The 21,645-nt window shown below is 37.4% G+C and overlaps 2 protein-coding genes across 7 annotated transcripts in view; both read right to left on the bottom strand.

Annotated features, from left to right (window-relative positions):
• LOC120766805 (homeobox protein prospero) overlaps positions 1-21,645 on the bottom strand; it is a 101,881-nt gene that overhangs the window by 37,130 nt on the left and 43,106 nt on the right. The window lies entirely within an intron of this gene.
• LOC120767223 (sodium/potassium-transporting ATPase subunit beta-1-like) lies at positions 11,055-12,105 on the bottom strand. The gene has a single exon (XM_040093084.1). The coding sequence runs from the start codon at positions 12,073-12,075 to the stop codon at positions 11,077-11,079; it is 999 nt and encodes a 332-aa protein (XP_039949018.1). The 5' UTR covers positions 12,076-12,105; the 3' UTR covers positions 11,055-11,076.

Below are 21,645 nucleotides of genomic sequence, written 5' to 3' on the forward strand. Positions count from 1 at the left end.
CAGTATCATTGCAACGAGTGATGGTGCGATAAACAAAAAGTTGATTCACATTAAGGTGTTTGAGCTCACGAACAATTGCTGGCTGTGATTTTTCAGCTAAATATAAAGCAATCACACTATTACGTTTGAATTCCATCGCTGATCACTTTTAGTTGCGTTCACTTTTGGCAAAACGCTTTTGTACACTTATGAACAATACTCCGAACTGTCATTCAGCAAATTTATAAACAGCTGATTCCAGTGCGACAGCTGCGCGAACGGTCTGAACACTTCGACGAGTGCCGGACCCTGTATACATATGTACCTAAATTTTATTAATTTATTACCCCGGCTTTAATCCTTGCAAGTTGCAGGAGAAATTGAAATGTTTGGTTATACTCGAATTTAGCCTGTCCTTACTTGTTATGTTTAGGTTTACCTATTAATCGGGTGTTATTATTATGACAAAAGCTCATTTACAAAATATTGTCCATTAGTGACGCACAGTTCACAATTTTCCTAGTGCAAATGCGTTTCCCATTGCTTGAAAACATCTTAGTAACATTTCTTAAAAAGTTAAAATTAACGAATAAAATTCTGTCATAATTACATAACAATTACGTTCAAATGTTACTTTACACTCATCGAACACTCAGGTGTCGAAATACTTCGATACGGTCACAAAGGGGTCAACTGTGCACTTGCGCAATCAACTGTGTTGTGAGCATTGTCTTTTCTTCCGCTAATTTTTCATGGTTTTTGGTGAGAATGGAACCTTTTATTTATTGCATTTTACTTATTACCTTCACCAGTGCTCGTTTTCTTTTATTTACTACTTTGCCGTCTTCTTTGACTTTGTCTGCCTTGCTGACTTTGCTTGAGTTCGCAGGCTGCTTTCGCAACGGATATCATGTATTTTGTTTAGACCTCATGGACGTCAACAATGTGCACCGACGTCATTACCATTAAATTACCCGAAAGTATGTACATATGTATGTGAGTGCATTTTTTTCTTTCTATTCTTTACAAAGTTTTTTTTTTGTTTCATACACCCTTCAATGGTTCCTTTGTAGATTTTTTCAATCCACTTTTAATGACGGACTACGTCCACTCAGGCTAATATTATATTTGTTATGCCGTGTTTAATTTTTATTGTTGCTGTTTATTTCTTTTTGATATACATATGTGTATATGCAATTCCGTTTTTCAATCTTGACCTTAAGTTGTTGTCCTCTCAATTACTTTGTTGTTATTCTGACTACTTCGTTGCGGTTCATTAAGAAACTTGAAACCTTTCAGTATTGTTCACTTACATACATGTGTACATACATATATAGTATAATGATTTACTATTTTTTTTAAACTTCGTCAAATTGCGATGCTAACTGAAATAGATTTACCAAAGTATACCTGGTAAGTTCGTTAAAGTTTTTAATTACAATTGCGGCCGTTGTGGTTTCTAGTTTCGGCGAGCTTTTAGCTCAAAGCCTGGTTCTAGTAAGAATCTTAATTTGTTGAAAGCGCGTGCAACGTTCCGCTTCCCACATCTCTTAGCTTGAATTTATTGGATCAAAGCCGATAATGAATAATTATAAAAATTGTTGGAAGTGGTTTGTAGGTTTGCAGATACCATTTGCTTGGCAATAAACAAAGTCTCCAACAAGAACTGGACATTAGACTGAGTTCTCGAATTCCCGAAGTTTTTGTATCTATCATGCGGTTAACTAATAGGTAATTTGAGTTTATTTTTACTTTTTAAATACATATCCCAATATCTTTATTCTTCCAAAATTTTTATTTAATATGCTTTTGCCATAATTGATAACTACTATTATTAGAGAATGTTTCGTAGTTTTGCAAGTTAATGTTCAGATAGTTTAGAACTTTCTAAAAGAAACAGAACAGATTGCAAGTTCTCAATTTATTTATACTATATTTGTATTATATTTTCGGCATCTATGTTGATGAATGATTTAATATTTTCCGAAACTATTAGAAATTTCAAATTAAGCGGAAGTCTTCGTCTTGGGAATGAACGACCTTCGCCTTGGCTAACAATGTTGATATAGATTTCAGCTTAATGATTTAACATCATAAAACTAGTTTATAATATATAAGTTCGGGCCGTCATGTAATTTTAGACCTGAAACCTTAATCATAAAATTGTTTAACTGTTTTTATATAGCTATACTGACATAAAGTAATTTTGTACATATTTCTCGCATTATTGTAATCTAACGTCAGTAGAAGTATATATTCAAGGTATAGGGCGCTTCTTTAGAGATATATAAATTCCCATAAGAGAATTTATGTTCAGAATGCTTGTCCAATTACCGACTCCGAAGTAATATTTGAGATGTAAAACTGTTATTATCAGTCCGTACTTTTTAAAACTGAAGATGGAGTCAATGTAGTTAGCCCTAAAAGTATATCATTCGTGACTTGTTGATTGCACCCATAGGAATATCAATATCAAGCAATATCTAAGTGCTAAGTGGTTGCAAACGGCTCAATTTTGTTCGTTTTATTTTTGTGCGCTTTAATTGAAATAAAAGTTTTATACCTCTAAAAAATACCCTTTATATCTGTACGCTATGGCAATGATTGAGAACCAGCATTTCTGTTCGTTTGAATGGGGCAGTCGTACTTGAGTGCAGTTCGTTGAGTAAAACTGAATTGCAAATCTTGCAGATTTTAATTTCTTTTCAATGGAATATTTACTCCTTTTCTATTTCTGATTCTTTAGATGCATTGGTGGTGTGTATATATTTCATATGTTTGTACGTATGTGTGTCTTTGATATACTACAAGCATATTTAGGGTGGTAATATATTTTAACGATGCCAAGAGGGCCAGACCGGTCTAGATGCACAACCTTAGAGGCTTTCGACCACCAAGTGCCAGTAACTGTACCGCGTGCTGTGCGCGCCTCCTACGCCTGTTGTCTTACGCCAAATGTGCTTGGCATCCGGCTTATCCGCGCCTGCCGTTGTGCTCTCCATGCTGCAGCCAAAACTTGTTATGCACTTTTAATTTCTTTTATTTGGTGGATTTTCAAGAAAATTTCACAAGTATTTTAAAATTAAAAATTCGCAAACTCAGTTCCACTCCTCAGCATTTCTTGTGCTGTGGCTGGTGCAGTCAAATTGATGTGGGCCTAAAGTTTCAACCCTTTCAACAATCAGTTGATGCAGGGACTGAACACAAGAGAGTTGGGTGGGAACTGATGATTTTGGCTGCGGACTGAATGCGAGACGCAGCTAAGATGATGCTGATGCATTAATATACCCTACATATATTCCGAAAAGCGAATGTGAACGTCTTTGTATGGGTGATGTAAAGCAGAAGGCGACATTAGTGGAGTACATCTCCGGCAGTTGCCAGTTTAATAGAAGCATATTTATGATCTTATTTTAATGCATTCAAAAATTATGTTCTTTCCAGCTTGCGATCTAAGAGTACTTTTTTTTGTTTTAATAATAAAATATACCTAGCGGCCAAGCCCTTAAAATTTTTTCTTTGTCAAAATTACAAAAAATTACGCTGTAGCAAATGCACTTGTGCAGAACCCTGAGTTTTAGCTCCTCTCATCTATTTAAGTATATACATATGCATATACTTAGGCGTCTGAAGAATCTTAGAGATCAGTTGAGTACTTTGATAGTTACAAGTCTCTAAATTTGAGATTTTGAATTAGAGATAAATTTTGAGACTTGAGATGGTTTTGCAAATCAGTACGCGACAGTCACAAAAGTCTCTCAATTGGAAACGAACAGATCTTGTCATTTATGTATGTATATATACATACATACATATATACAGTCAAACCTGGATAAGCAAGAGTTCAACTATAGAGGTTTTGGGAGCTTAAAATGACGGGTCCTGGCTATTACTCACCCAGGTTTGACTGTATTTGTTATATCATAAGTGCTACTTTTACATATATAAATTTTGGTGTACTAAAATATCTTAAATCTCATTGAATGCAAAAAATAAATATTAACCTTGCTTTACTAGTACAAAGCAACAATTTTGACCATCAAGTTCGAGTGAATTAAAGTTAAATTCGAATTTGCTAGGGCTTGAAATACTCGTCGACGTGCAATAACGTAAGTGCTTACAAAATTGTGTAGGTAGTCTTCTTCGTCATTGTATAACTTTTCAGTCCTTGATGGGCACTTCTTAAAAACTAGCGGTAAATGAGGGAATGTAGCCTACGGAGTGCAGCTTTGCGAAGCAAGCATTATGATAATTTCAAAGGCGTTAAGTTAAGTTACAAATACTTAACGACCAACCGAATCGCCAGTTGACATTTCAATAACTTGATGCTTTCGAGGGCGGTTGCACTCCGACGCCGCTGATATAGACCGCCTCGTTGCGGATTCAAATTGCGGAAAAATAGAAATTAAATTGGCATTAAATGTGGCAGAAGTAGTGAGACATGGGGCTAAGCGCATGTACAAGTATTTTGCTATCTCGAAAAATGAGATGAGAAAAAATAGAAAAGAAAGTGCAGAAAAAATTCCACTGAAAATCATTGAAATCAAGGATGAGTCGCATTCGGTTCCACTTACATAGATGACAACATCAATTTGCATTCGCGGAAGAAATGCGTTGCATGCTTCAAAGAGCTTCTATGCCTCGCAACTCAGCACTAAGTTATCCGCTGCTGTTGTTGTTCGAAAGTACATAAGTTGCGGGCAGAAGTGGAGCGGTGGCTGAGAATATGCATAATGAATTTACCTTTAGAAATTCTAAACATTGAATTTAAACTCAATACAACAAGTCGTCAGCGCAAATGCTGGCAGTAAAACCTCTCCATCTCCACCATATCCGCATAGTCGTCTTGCCTAAAATTATGCAGTGATCTCCTTCTATTGAAACATTTCCAAAGAAATAAATATATTTGCAAACATTCTCGTGTAATTAAAAATCTTCTACTGTTCTTCTGTTCCTCTGCATCTCTTATTTTTTCCTTGCTTGCCCCACTCCTTCGCCATGGCACAGATATGCATATCACCGCCAACGCTGCTCTAACATTGTCTACTATGCTTTTGGTTTTGCTTGTGAGCCTACAAACAGACTAAGGTTTTATTCATAAATCTGCAAATAAAAATTAAGAAAATTTGCTTCAGAAAAGCTGCATTTCGTTTCGAAACCAGAGCGGCAACAGCCTCTATCCGCAAAACCTAACGCCAACCCACCACCACTGTCCGCACGGCAACAAATTGGAATGATGTTGGGTTTGCACTTTCCTTGCAATTTGCACTCGCAATGTGAAGACTAAAACGAAGGAATTACCAAGCAATATTGATGTATCAGCCTGCCGACTGCACCTTGTACAACCCCGTTCAAATTGTGCGACCGTGGGTGGGGCGGAATAACAAACTAAAAGAGTGCAACAGTCTAAGGAGTCGTTTGAAATGGGGTTTAAGGTGTACAACTACGATGGATGGCTGTGTGGGAAGAATTGAATTGTGTGCACTGCACTTGTCAAAGCTTAATTGAAGGCAAGAATTTGTGTACTCTTCAAGTGACTTGGTGAGAGCGGGGGATGGTCGGGCTGCAACGGATTCTGAGGCTGGCTGAGGGCGCCAGGCTTGCAGACTGATTTGCTGACTTGCCGACTGTCGCATATAAATATATATATGTATATATATATAACCACGGCAAAAGAAAGAAATTATCTGTGGAAACGAAAATGCAAATGCACAAATAAGAATGTTTTCCCATTGAAAACCGACAAATAAACAAATAAAAAGGCAGCAGGAAGACGCAGGAAGTCGTTGAATGGTAGGCGAACGAAAAGATTATTTGAACGTAGTGCAGTGACTTGCGCCACATATCAGATACCAATATACATATGTATGTACATACAAACATCTTTATTTAAATTTGTACATATGTACATATATATCCATGTGTGCAAGTGCTCGCGTGCTAGAGATATATGACAAAGATAGCACCTATGAAAACACTCTGTAAACCCAGTAGGTTAACTCGTTTTACATATTTATACTCTTGAATATTTTTGTACTAATTTCTTTTCTTATTTGTTCAAGATCTGCGAGAAATATATCTTAGGAACCTATTTACATAAAAATCAAATAGACTGAAGCATGAGTGGAGCGCTTTTGATGACATCTGATTTGTTGAATTCGTCTCTTCCATGACTTATGGAAAATAATCGAATATAAGTGTATAGAGAATACCTTTGAAAAAATGTTAACAACGATACATTTCCGTCACCTCCATTGGTACAATAAATAAATAATCACTCAAAAATTAAATTCTAAAAATAAAGATTTCAATCCAGTTTATATGCTAATAATATTTTATAAGCCATGGCGATTACGATTTTTACATGAAAAATATCGATATATATGTAAATCGATTTTGTACTACATCAAATTTCAGTTTCAGTTGATGCTGGGCCATTTATAAAATTATATACATGTACATATATATACAATCTACCATGGGTAACTATCTTTATTAAACTAAGACTCTCAGAAAATCTCTAGAGCTTTTTATTGCTTGAATGCAGATTCCGGTGAATACAGTTAAGCGGACAATTGGAGGACGAAATAGCAGAGAAAACGTTTCCATCGTGAGCACTTGAACACATACCATATATGCGTACATCTAGATGCATCTCCTATCTTTACAATAGCTTCTGGATAAGCACCTGTAGTCGCATCCAGTGGAATGCTCAACGTTAGAATAAATAAACTTTTGTTCGGATTTGAAAAGAAGACAGAGAAGCACGAAAGAATCGGCAAACGTTTCTGTCTTTTGGGGCAAGAATACAAATGCCTTCTTCTTCTTAGAAGGAAACAGTTATTACGTCGACACCACACAACTACACTAGAAGGTGCACATGAATAACTGAGTACTTGCATTTCTCGTTTGGTTAGACAATATTATTTATAGCTAAAAGTCTAGGAGCCGTAAAATCAAGCAACGAACAGCCTGCGTCATTAAGAATCGCACTAAACTTCCGCAATCTAAGGCTGTGCAGCCGTAAACAGTTCTAGTTAGAGTTGCCATCAAAAGGCGAAAATGCTGCACTCCAAATAAACGAGCGTAAAAGTAATAGCACACTTTTAGGCGCGCGAGAGTAGCCTTGCGCCTTCACAGATCATAAAATACAATTATGCGTTGAAAAGAACAGCGCGTTAATGAGCCCGCTGAGAAGGATACACCAAGTTTCCATGATACCAGCAAAGGTAATATTTATGAAACACAGCAGCAACAATCCATAACCGGTGTTAGTTGAAATATATGTAATGTTCAAATTAAAGTCGAATTTACATAATTTCTTCAAAAGCAGTACTGTAAAAGTCAAATAAGCCCAAAATTCGTCGAAAATTCTTTAGAGAAGTTACTGGTGACTTTGCTGCTGAGCGTCATAAATGAAAACCCTTATTTACTCTTAGGAAGTCATAACTAAAGTTGGATTGGAATATGGTTGGACTCAAATGAAGATTACAACACAAGCGACTGAGAAAACCAAACGTTTAAATTGACCGGTTTAGTTCACTGTTTTCTTCGCTTAATGTGGCAAAAGTTTACATGACCAAGCGATATCCTTCCAGTGACGGTGCTCTTGAGTTGAGTTGAGAACTTGAGTTAGCTCTAATCCCAGAACTCATAGTCAAATGGATTCTGTTTGTATTTTTGAAGAGAAAAATATTGTAGAAGTACCAACCATCGTTTCAAAGAATTGCTAGAATACTTTTCGCATTCCCATTTGTTGGATGACATACGATGCAGCTTCTTGAATTCAATTCTGAAATCTTTTTATTTGCTTGTTGTCAAATGTCTGTGGCTAGCAGAGTTAGCATACACGTAAATCGTGTATATTAAATATATGGCAAGAGTGGGTACTAAGAAACAAAATAATTAACTTATTGATAATTTTTCATTCAATATATAAATAATACAACATACATATGGAGAGACATAGGGGAACGACATTTCTTCATTAAATTAAGTTAATTCTACGGCACAGTCTATTTCTATTCTATTCAGTATCGTACAAGCAGGTAAGGAAAAACTTCGACGCCTTGCTTCATCCACTGCTGTTAGAAAGCTTCGTTAAAACGAAATATTCGCAGCATACCAAAAAGCTCTGAATTATAACAATCCCTTCCTACATACATTCCCTATATGTTTGTATGTACAATATGTACATTGTAGAAATGGTTGTTAGTGTGGATGATGGATTTGAGGTGAAGGAGTGGCTAAGCGGGGGATGAAAGCCGCTGACGAGTTGCAACCGATGCAACGGCTTGATTCAGGAGGTGGGGGACATGATGCGTTTTGAAGTAGTAAGTCCGTATGTGTTCACTTCGGGTAACTGCGGGTCAGTAACTTGGTGAGGGGAACTTATAGTTAACGACGCACACTGCACTTTTCACAACCTTCATATTGTGTAGGCCTTCCGCAAATGCCTACATTCAAACATAGTAACCATTTCAGGTGACCGTTACGGTCTTCCTGCTATGTTGAGTTATAACTTTTGGTCCTTGGTGCAAATGTTGAGTTTGGCATAAGTCAACTTGTAGAATTTTTACTTTGCACATTAATTAATTAAAAATAGAGAAAATGCAGGTGAAACAAAATTGTGAAAACACACATATATACATATGTATGTACATGTACAAAGACGAGAAAGATTTATGGCAGTAAGCAGTAATCAGGAAAGAGAAAAAGAGGGAAGGAAAAAAAAGAACGAGAATGGAAAGTTGCGAAGTAGTTGAGAACGGGTTTGGTCAAAGGATTATGATGAGTATGAGGTTTGCTTAGGTACATACTGCCGGTCGCTGGATGGAACGAAACGTTGCGAAGACATTTCAAAGGGTACGTGTGTTCACCAAGAATGGTGGAGAAATGAACGAAAGACGAAAGCTAATTGAATGATTGGTGTGGAGTCAGGAAAACGCAACAATCTCAGGCATAGGGACTTTATTGCAGCAGTGGGAGGAGAAGTTGACCAGTGGAAAGGCAGTAAGCAGAGCGGCGGATGTGTATTTCAGTAAGTGAGCATTGAACGATTGAGCTAGCGTTGGGTAGCACTCGAGAGTTGAAGACAGATGCCGTCGACTCTGCTTTGGGCATGAAGTGCATTGAATATAATAAAATAAGCAACAAACAAAACGAGCAAATGAATAAAAGAGTAATAAAGGAAACGAAGTAAATGAAAAACCAGGAATGGAAAATTGGAGATGAAGCGACTAGTGGAGGGCCCTTTGCACAGGAACTGCAGTGCGTTGGCGTTGGCGTTGGCGTCGTTGCTTGCAGCTACTTTTGTAATTGTGTCTGCCCCCTGTGCGTTTTGCATATCGCCAATATTTATTTTTGGATTTTAAGTGTGGTTCCCAAAAGGCCGTAATTACGTGATACGATGCCTCTGGCATTTTAATATGACACAGAAATAGGTTTGTAACAAAAAAAGAAATAAGGAAGGGGAAGGGCTAGGTTCGGGTGTAACCGAACATTTTACACTCTTGCAACTTGCAAAGATCATAGACCGCGAAATTCCTTCAGGTGCTGGCAAACCTTTATATTAAGTATCGACTTTAGTTTATCTAATTTGCCAATACCACATGCCATTAACATGGCATTTTCATTGAAAAAACTCATATATTAGCCGGTTTTATACCACATATATAAAATCACCAGGAAGTTCGAAAATCTTTATATTAGGTATATGGGGGCGCAGGGAAAAATTAACCCGATTCAACCAAGTTTTTAGAAACAGAGATACTATTGTTAGAAAAGGCCGATGCCGATATTATCGGTCAAAAGTTAACTGAAAATAGTGGGGTCAACATATTCATTGAATAGTTTTGGTTGGATTTGGTAAATTTTTGGTCATAAGGTGGCATACTCTAAAGCAATTATTCGTGCAAAGTTTTGCCCCGTTATATTAATTGCTTCTTGATGTATGTACATATGTGCTGGAAAGTAAGAGAATCAAATGGAATTTAAAATTGTGCTATGTGAGAAGTAAGTATGGTTGTACTCTGATTTCGCACATTTTCGGTGACGGTGACATAGGAATGTGAAAAGAATACCAGGGACTAAATTTAGTCAAAATTGGTCAGGCGGGTACCGAGGTATGTGATTTCACTCGAAAGTGATGGCCACGGCCATCGTCCAATTTTTACTCCGGCTCCTATAAACCCCTCTCATATTATCTCGGATGCAAAATTTTTAGTCTCTGGCATATTTGGTGATTGATCGCACTTTTAGTAGTTTAGTTAACAGTACCGTTGTATGGGAAATTTTGTGAAGATATCTCATCTCGTTTCATATTAGAACTTCTTACGGAGAAAAAGACTGGTGAAAATTTTCTGATTATTTCTCTATTTTTCACGTTACTAAACATGAAGTCCTAAACTGCTACAGTGATGCGACCTCCCCATGTTAGACACAAAAACTTAAAAAAAGTTATTAATTGGGCATTTTCTATACAATGACACACGATGTGTGGTGAAAAACAAAAATATTTAAATTTAACAAAATGTCAGACTTTGAAAACCAAAAGGGAGAATTTGCTTAAAATTAAATGATTTTTCGTCCGCCGAAACTACACTTTTCATAGAATCGGAAAAGTTAATGGGCAATGTATACAAAATAAGCAGAAAACAGTCAAGGCGATCGGATGATTTGTCTTCGAAAACAACTTTGGTACATGCGATTGTTAGGAAAACGCGTTTAAAGATAAACTGATTGAACTGAGCGGATACAATCTACACTGTGACAAAAAATATTAAATATTTTAATATTCGTTTAATATATAAGTACGCTAGGTTTAAAGGCATAGAATCTATCTATGTATCTATACTATAGAGTTAATCATAAACATAAACTACCGACAACATCTAAAATTTCATTAGTTCTCTGAACAGTAGGTATACTCCGGAAATGATGCGTGTTCAGTCAGTTTGAGAATCTCTGCCAAATATCTGTGTAACTAGGCGGAATCCTCTCAAATGGATATGTACAGAGCTTTAAAACTTTTTTAAAAACAAATCGGGAAAGAAAAATGCACAAAATATCCGCGATTCCCAATGTTTTTATTATATGCTAATCTGTCAATAAAATCATGTCGAAACTGACACCACCTATCCACGGATTATTGTTGTCATCATTCTCAATATTTTTCGCAAACATCTTGCAATTAACATTGAAAAGCTGGTCTTGTGGTATATTTATAATTTGTATCGTTACAATATGGTCGTAATTACCCTGAGAGTAAGAGGAGCCATTATATGTCTTATACGCGTGTTGTTGCTGGGTGTTTATTTGCTCCATGGGTATTGAACGTGATTGAGGAAAATATTCGATATTAACCCAAGAATTCGATTTGCATGATATCCATAGACGTCCCTTACGTTTGTCTGGAGAAAGACTGTCAATGACTCTTTTTAAAACACGTTCTCTGCTTTGCAGTTCCTGAGCATTTTCAATGGGATCCACTTGAAAGCCCGCGATTCGGTTAACTTTCAGGAATACACACGGATTACGAGTCTTGTAACCATAAGAATCATTCACACTGCAATTACCGAACTCGCGACGCGTACCAAATTTTTCTAGAAAGGTATTTATATTGGTAACAATAAGTTCGACGTCCTTCTTCTCGTAAGCATTCCAAGATATACGGTTAAGATAATAGGATTCATAGTTGGGGTAGTAAACTAAGGAAGGCTGCAATTTCGATGCTCGCGGAGCATCCTCTGGCAACGTTAGTTTATATATCGTAAAGCAAATGTAAAAAAAGATGGATAATCCCGCATAAAATATTGCATAGTACAATATTGTTTCTATCCAATAGATCACTCCCCTTATAAACGGTGTATCACTGACTGTTTTATTATGCGATTGCACATCTTGTTTCTTGACTGCTTCTTTCGTTTTCTTCCTGCTTTCCTCGTTTTCCTTTTCAGGTTTCTTGGGACGCTGCGGAGGTTGTTTCTTAACGCTGCTGACTTTTTGTTTTGACCCACTTATCAGAGCTAAAGCGTTTTCAGCATTTTCGCGTCGAAATCGTTTAACGAGCACATACGTTCCAGAGTTCTCAAACATAGCTTATTTATTTTAAAAATATTGAAGAACATTTGATTGCTAAAACGTATTTACTTTGTTCGGAAAAATGTTCAATACATCTGTCAGATTTAGAAAAAAGAAAATTAGACCCAAAATGCAGCATTATGACAACATCCTTATATAATTGTATAGTACAGATTCTACAAATCAAAGTTGAGTGTTGCTGGTTACGTTACTGCGGTTTAGTAAAATAAGCTCCAGTAAGATCGGCTCCTTTTTCACCACTGTCTCCTTGTCCAAATTGTACCGCATTGCGAACGAGCTGGGGATCCTCAAGCTCTGTTCAACAACTACTTAGAACGGAGAAGATTAACTAAATTACATACTTGTTCTTAGCGATGTTTAGGAGTTCTTATTAGACATTCTCCAATAGACATTCATGCGGTAAGGCAAAAATCTGTCGAACGCAATTTGTCAAAGAGCTCTTTGTGCTCCGTTGTCCAGCTGTTGCAAGACTGCGGTTGAAACATCTCGGTTGTCATATTTTTGTTAAACCAAGAACCGAAATTGGTATTGGTCACATCAAAAAATTGAGATAGGTTCAAAGCGCCAACCATGTTGAACCCTTTTGTCGAGTATGTTCGACATTTTAACGTGATCGGTGGAGAATGTCTTCGGTTATTATAGTATAAACGTATCTCTTCAGCGATTCCGCAAATTTGATAGACATATATTTTTTCGTCACGCCTCCGAATATGCTGAAAGTTCGTTTGATGGCACTAATATTGATCGATTGACGAAAATACTTACTTAATCCCAAATAGTAATGAGTCCGGACTGAATTCTGTCACAGCAGTTTTTCAAGCCTTGCCGATTTCCATTGTGGTTTATCGGTGCGAAAAAGCTAAAGGCAAAACTTCATAGACATGGGAATATATGTATGTACGTAGTGCTAATAAGGAAAATTCTTTCTTATGTGTGCAAACAATGTACATATTTGTTTCACTATCTACATGTATGTGGAAGTGTGTGTGTGTGAGCAAGTATATAAATTCCTAGTGCATTAAATCGTTTTTAGTTTCCAATTCCGCTTTTGTATTTTTTGATTTTACGCCTGCCGAACAATGCACAGCCTACGTTACCGTATTGTGCTGCAGCACTTGAAATAATTACAATTGCCTGCTGCGCTAGTGATGGTTGTAAGCCTACGAAAAGTGCATAATGTTGCAAATAAATTAAAATTCGACTTTGCGAGGTTACCCACAAATCAGACGCAGCAGAAAGTGCCGTGTTGCATAGATGCGACGAATGCAAAATAGATTGCGGTGGATGTGCTTTGCACTGTTCGGAGACGCAGGCACGCAGATCATGGGTCGTCAAGCTGTAAGCGGGAGACGGGAGCTGTTTGCCAAACTTATCACAGCCAACAACTTAAATGCACTTGGCAGAGCGCAGATAATGCGCTCTTATTACCAAAGATTAGGAAGAACGAAAAAAAAGCAAAAAAACTCATGGCAACTCACAAAAATTGTAGAAATATGCCTAACAAGCGGAAATATGTGCACATCATGCAATATTTACCGCTGCACCAACGACGATGCCGATGACTGTACTTATGGCAGGCGGAAAGGAACGGAAGGGGGACGCAAAAATCATTGTACTGAATAAGTGCAGCGTATCTTTCTAATTGAAAAGTTGGCTGCTGCACCGAATTGCATCTCGTGAAATGCAAACTTCGCGGTGGCTACACCACTTTGTTTCCATATATGCAGAGGCCGGGATGCGAACGCCAGCTCATGAGGGCAACCCAAGGCAATTGCAATTTACGTCCAACATACGTCTGCTTTGTTGCGCCGGCCAATTTCAATTGAAGCCCAATCCTCGAAGCGACTCAGCATTTGAAATTTGATTTTCACTTTTTACCCATTGCTTTTCGCAGCACATACCAACCTGCAGCCAGCCATTTCTACATGTGTGTTTATACGCAAGGATGCGAGGATAATAAATATCTACTTTTGTGCTTATTCGTTCGACCGGTATTAGTGAGTGCCGGTCGCTGCGCCGATCACGACTTTTAGACTGTTGACTTAAACGTACGTGTATGCTTTGCTGCTGCATTGCTAACAAGAATGCAAGAAAAATGAAAATGAAAATGAAAATCCTGAATTGCATTCAGTGCAAACAAAACCGCCACGGAAAGTTCATTATTTGCAATTTCGCAAGCTCATCCAGTGGCCAATGAGTGGCGTGGAAGACGCGATCGATTCATAAATTGCTGCGCTGTGGCTTGGGCCGTCACATGCAACCAAAGGCAGTTTGGCTAAATGTCGCTGAGTAGAACTGTTCAGAATAGGTGGCAGCAGCGGCCATTTTGTGTTGGCGTGGCGTTGCACTTTTGGCTTTGATTGCGTTTGGTCGATGCAAACTTTGTTGGACTGTCGGTCTACCCGAAATCTATGTAAAAACCCAAGCAGTAGGCTTGCAATGCAGTGCAATGCAGTCTCATGTTGAAACTTGCCTGTATGCGTTATGTACTTGGGGCCCTCAAATTTTGCGCGCTGCGAGACATAAACTGCATACGTATGTTTGTTTAGCTGTTGTGCTGTACACATATAAATGCAATTGCAACCCCAAAGAAAACATTTGTAATACTAGTAAGTATTTTTGCTCATGCTTTGTTTTCTCCAAGTTTTTTTACGTACACTCACTCACGTCCAGTATTGGCGCACGGTGGGGGCAGCTTGCATGCGGTATGTACATAAGTGCTCCTAAAATGCATTTTTGGCATTGCTTATGCGCTTCTCTTTGGTTGGCGATGCATCCCCAAAACCATAAACACTTGCGAATATGTACTCATACCACATTTGCTGCATTTTATGCACAGTGCTCATGCCAAACACTTCTGTTACAGTACTCCCGAACTGATCGGGCACGGTTAAAAATTAAAAAATTATATTTCAAATTGTCCATTTATATTTGAATTTAGCAAACTTTTGTAGAACCATTACAATATTGAACTGGTCAGAGTTATACCTCCTTTGGGTGGACCTATGGTAAGTGTAATATGTTGATATTGTTGTAATACTAGAGGCGATATTATTCTCAAACTTGACATATACTACAATGTAACTAAGAAACATTAAAAGCGCATAAAATCTTGACTACCAATTACTCATAGCAATCCACTCATTCCAATATCAGCCTCCCAATTTAGGTTTGAGGAATCGAATGGTACACCGACTTTAGTGCAACAAGAAATGAGTATGGTATTTGAATACATGTGTTCTCGTACCATGGCTTGAACATTAAATGCGCCTTTATTCATTCCTGAATACATTGCTGCGTCCAAAGTCTGTGCATCGTTCAACATGTCGCTGTACTTTGATTTGGTTCTTTCGGGATGTTGACATGCTCATACGAAACTGACCGCTATCAACTCCATGCCATTACGAATATTCATGAGTTTTTGTTTGTATGTTTTATAGTCTGTTCTGATTCCAAATGTTGATAAGAATGAGTTGCATGGTTAAATATACTTGTACCTCATACCGAATTTGGTCCTGATATGGCGGGTCGATTCTAATTTTTTTTTGCTTAAAAAGATGCCTTGGTTAGTTTTAGTTCATTAAATTTGTGAATTTTATACCCTATACAGTATACGGTGTATTAAGTTTCCATGAAGCTTAGTTGATGTCAGTAACTACATCTGCTGAATTTACACGAACTAACCCCTCAGTTGTTCAGATATTCGCACACTTCTCCTTAAGAATCCGCCCATTTGTTGGAATCGCGATATCGGACTACTATAGTATATAACTGTTCCACAAACTGAACGATAAAAATTAAGTTCTTGTATGGGTGGGGTGTAGGGTATGCACCAATCTTGGCGAAAATTTAAATATATCAGCGACGTTTACATAACCAAAAGAGGTCCGTGTTAAGTTCTTACTAATGACTGACATATCAGCACCGTTTCCAAAAGTTTTGAAATGACAATTCACTCTCAGTAAAATGATAACGCCAACAAGAAAAACAGTCTTTATACTTTCTTGGTGTTGAAAGGTGAAAACTCATATACTTATTGAACAAACGTTCTTCCATTAGGAAAGTTAGAAAAAAACTGCTGCAATGTCTGCAAGTATTTTAACACCTTTCAATAGGTTTATGCCAAAAGTGTACAAAGTAACAGCAGGAGCGAAATTTTCAGCTGCATCCACAGATAATAATAAGTAATGCAGAAACTACAAGCTGAGCAATTGTTTGTTCAACTCTAAACCACACATTCAAAACCACACTAATGCGTCCAACTTCGAGCTCTCCTCCGCAGAAGTCATTTTACAAAATTCGCTTGGAAATTTTGCTAGGAATACTTTTATGAGAGTACGGAAAAATTAACACAAGATAAATTCACGTTGATTTTGGGGAAACAATTCATAATTGATATACGACTTCGGGTCGCGCTTCTCTTCAAAGCAGATGGAATCTTCAGCTATCAAAGCGAATGGGAAACCGCAATTTCCTATCGCGATGGCAGCACAACCCTTTAAATCTTGGCAACCCGCAAGTGGCAGGAACAATAGGACTGTCAATGGAAAAGTGAAAGTAACAAAGCGTCGAATGAAGACAAACACCATTTGCGTGCGAAAATTCTTTGTTGTGGAATGCGATCTCCACAGAATTGTCTTCTGATCGTCAGCTTATAGAATACAGAAAACACTTGAGATATTTTTCAACTTTTCATTAACCATAATAACACGGGTGAGTATTTCTATTGCAACTCCTAAAACTGCTGATCATGCTTATCATTCAGCGAAACATTTCTGTCCTTAAATTTCGCACATGTGTGACAAAAGTGCGTAAAATCCATCCGTTGTGAGTGTAAATCCCTTGAACTCGTTTTGCATCTAATGCTGGCAGCACAGTATCGATTCGAACGCACGCACAAAAGCAAAATTTTCCATTATTGGAAACAATAAGAACATTTTTTTGTGTCTTGTGTTACTATTTTATTGACAGAGTTTTCGGCATATTGTTGATATCGCGTGCTTTGCAAATATAAATCCGTTTCTGGACCTTGTATTTACATCCGATGCTTTTTGCGAACCATTAGGATGTACCTCACTTTCCTTAACATAAATTCGGCTAAATAAGCTGCAAGTGTCGCTAATTTCGTAACTAAAGTTTATAGTTTTGCGTTTGCTCCACACCATCGCAAATTTGTTTGCTATGTTGAAAAAGTGGTTATCTACATAGTTAAGACCGAAAGCGGCTCACTTTGTACTTATGTATGTACATATGTACATATATGACTATAAATCGTAAGAGCACAAATTATACCAAACTAACAGTTATAGATCAAAAAAATAATTTTAAGCAATGAAACCCCGCCACATTTCTAAATATGTATGTTCTTACATACATACATACATACATATGAATATGCATTAAAGAGCATTGAAACAAAATATTAGCTACAATCGATCGGCAGAAATTACAAATACAATAAAAAATGCAAATTTTTCTACAAAGAAACTGCGCATAACTAATGGTGACACAATAGTGCAAGCAATGTTGACACAATTGCAATGTAGTCATAGAACCATTTTACGAGTACATATGTATATCACTCATTCCCTTTCGCACACTTGATACTTATGAATGCGACAGGATTGGACCTCAAACCCATTCAAAAAAGAAAACAAATTTAATCGGTGTGCCATGCATACACTTGTTTTTCCTTTCATAACAACTTTACAGGTACCTGATGGTTCATTCATCCCTATTTGGATAAGCCTAATGCCTTCTATTGTTCCATGAGTTCATCTTTTAGAAAAACAATATTGCTCACACGTGCAAATTTTCCTCTAAGCTGGCACCGCTTTGCATATTTTGGCAAATTGAAATTAATTCTTCATTATTTTAGGTTCAATAGTGTTAAGTTTTGAGCAACATTGTCAACCTTCACAGCAACAACAAGGTATAAGTAACGAGGTATGTGCTTCGAAAAAATATTTTATCTCATCTAAATGTATCACCTGAAATGTAAAATCTGAGAAATTAAATATGTAACTTTTTAATCATTGTACTAGATACTGAACTCTGAACTGATTTCTTCTCATTCCTTTTCTGTTGCTTGTTTTATTGCGGTAAAGTTAATTAATAGCAAGAAAAAAAGTTAACTTCAGCTGCACCGAAGCTGATATACCCTTCACAGGTGCATTTCTTTTAGTAACTATGTGTCCAGTTTGTATTGAAGCTATATGCTATAGTAATTCGATCTGCACAATTTTTTCGAAGATTATGTCATTACCTTAAGCAGTAATCCATGTCAAATTTCGTGACACAAGAACTTGATTCCGATCGTTCGGTTTGTATTACAGCTACATATATGTTGTAGTGGTCCGATATCGACAGTTCCAACAAATGAGTAGCTTCTTGAAGAGAAAATGACGGTTTCAAAATTTCAAAACGATATCTTAAAAACTGAGGGACTAGTTCGTATACATATATACAGACAGACGGACGGACAGACGGACAGACAGACAGACAGACAGACGGACATAGCTAAATCGACTCAGCTCAACATACTGATCATTTATATAATATATATATACTTTATAGGGTCTCCGACGCTTCCTTCTGGGCGTTACAAACTTCGTGACAAACTTAATATACCCTGTTTAGGGTATAACTACGTAAATATTGCTGTTAACTCTTTATAAACTTTTATTCATTCGATTATTATACCCGGAACAGGGTATATTAAGTTTGCCACGAAACTGTCCCTGATTTTTCCTTTTCTCAGCAAGAAGTGTTGGGTTAACGGTGCATTCTCCAAAGAAATTGTTCAGATCGGAGCACTATATAGTAGAATATATGTAGTTGCCATACCCACTGACCGATCAAAATCAAGTTTTTTTCGAAGGAATCGTTTGCATTTATGAAGAGTATTGGAACTTCGGTACTACCGAAGTTAACATTTTTTTTGTTTTCCATTTAACTTTGGTATTTCTTCATACCTTCCCATGCTTTTTCTTGTCGTTTTCTGATTTGTTATTCGACCACCAATTGGTGGCAAAGTCTTCAAGCCGTACCGCTCTCGAGCTGTCATTTGCCGAACGAAAATAACGAAATGGGATTGTAGTAGGCCTTATAGCTTTTTGTGTAACAAGCGTTGCTCAGTCATTGCTGTTGGCCTGCAGCAAGTGTTTGATAATAAATTGTGAATTTTATGTAAGTATTGCAGCAACAAGAGGATTGATTAAAAGCACCATGCAACGTTTCATTTGCCGGTTTCATTTTCTTCCTTAGTCTTCGTACGCTTCTACTTTTCCATTTACTGTCCTTATTCCTTTACATTCAAATATTTGTACGCATATTGTGCACTGCCTCTTTGTTTTTGTAGCGAAATAATTCATTTCGCCTGATCATTATTACAAATGTTGTTGGAAACGCTTTAGAGCGCCTTAAATGCTTTTCCCCACAAATAATTCATTGACTTTTACGTCCCTCCTTCTCTCATAGTTGCAAGATGAAGAAGGTGTCAATAGAGAATCTCTGTAGATTAAAAATGTTGAAAGCTTTTCTTAATTTAACGCAATGAAACTAGCTTTGTGTGTTGGGATTGATTGCAACCGCTTTTAGTAACCAGGAACAAGTAAATGATTGATTACAAGTATATTTGTAGCAATGTTCAATGCAAATCCTTGAGGTTAGTTTATTGATTCCAACAATTATTATAGAGGCATGATGCGCTCACTGCACATAAGTTACATACTAAGTATTAAATACACGTTTGATAATTCAATCTCAATTACCGCTAAAAATAGGTGCTTCCACACCACTAACTGTTCTTTTATGTAACAAATTTCTATTAGCAAATAACAATATAAATGCTTAATGCGAATACACGTCAGCAGGCAACTTGCTTCCTTACACACATACACCCAAAGAACAACAAATAGGCACAGTTAACCCGCAGCGCGTATCGTAGACCTCAAGTATTCACACCTGAAAGAGCATCTCCGCTGCATTTCCAACGATGAGTTAGACAACAGCAGGAATTGCACTGGTGGCACTCCTTATTGCGCCAAACAATACAAACATCAAAGACAGCAGATGACGGTGTTAGAATTATAATGCTCCTTTATTTGGGCGCTCGATGCGAAATCAATACAAACAGCGCAGAAACAACTGTATCTTCACCAAGTTGCTTATTGTACGAGCTATCAAGGCAGACAGTCAATCGGGTGCGTTGGCAAGAGGTTAAAGATGCATTTCCGTCAATTGGATCAGATGTTAAAAAATCACATTTAAACGATTTGGCAAACAATAGATGCGGCAGCAGCGCCAGCGCGCTGTGGCAAGTAGAAAGCCAGCCGGCGATGCACAATCGCACATGTACATATGTATGGCATGTACCACTTACGAGTATATATGTATGTACATATGTTGCTCTAGAGATACCTTCTGCAAAGCCTTGTTCATATTCGCGGAGGACATGTGATATGCCTACTTTTGCACATTGCCAATGAACAAATAGACAATGGGCACATTGTGATGATCGTCTGTAGATGGTTTGTAGAGAGAAGACATATGGCGAGCGGAGTCAAAATGTGGCATGCGGCATTTGCATCTCAAGTGAAGACGCACGTTTCGATTGAAGATCCAATGGACTTGAAATACGTATGCTATATGCGGGCGTCCTTCATATCGATTTCAATGCTCTATATTTATTGTACTCTTTTAATGCAATTTTCAAATCGTTGCAATTGCACCTTTTGTGAACACAATAAGATAGTGGTTCATGAAACGTGCGAAAGACAAATTGTGGGAGCTTAAAACTAAGTTGAACTCAGAAGGAATCGAATTAGTCGCGTGCGAGCATTCGCAATTTTCAATATATTCAAAGCAGCATTTTAGATTATCATTATGACTTAGGGAAACTCTGTATTGGACATCGAACTGCTGCATCCAAGCGCATTAATTCCGCTTTAAAGAGATCCTACAAGGTGTCTATGCATGCAGTATATTTCATAAGGTTATTTGGCTGTGTGTCTGATAAGATGCACTTACATATATACATCGGTATGTGTATATTGCCTTGTATATGTATACATGTGTATGGAAGTGTGATATTCTCTTCACCTTGTGTATGCATACTTTTTTCTTTGCTCGTTGTAAGGACTTAAATATTCACCCAAAATTACATTTGCATACATAGGTGAACATTAAGTATGTAAGACTACGTAGGCGAAAGTTGCATAAATCAAACATTACTATGGGCTTATAATGAGACTGAAATTCACTCCTGCTGAAGTATGTATGTACCAACACGTACATATGTATGTCGATGAGTATATTGGTAGCCACATACTTTTCTTCGTCGAACGTGTGAGACGGGCTTTGACTTTCCGGCCAGTGTGTGCGCTTTTCGTTTCAAAGTAACTGAAATGTTTACATTTACAATCACCATCAGATAAGTGGATGCTTGTGCTTTGTACCGGCAAATGATCGCCATTCCCGGTGAAGTCCTTCTTTCCGCTAACATAAACATCTACCTGTTCACTTGTGTGTTTTTAACGATGATGACCAAGTGAAGTGCATATG

Source organism: Bactrocera tryoni, chromosome 1 (genome assembly GCF_016617805.1).
Source record: "Bactrocera tryoni isolate S06 chromosome 1, CSIRO_BtryS06_freeze2, whole genome shotgun sequence".
Classification (NCBI taxonomy): Eukaryota; Metazoa; Arthropoda; class Insecta; order Diptera; family Tephritidae; genus Bactrocera; species Bactrocera tryoni.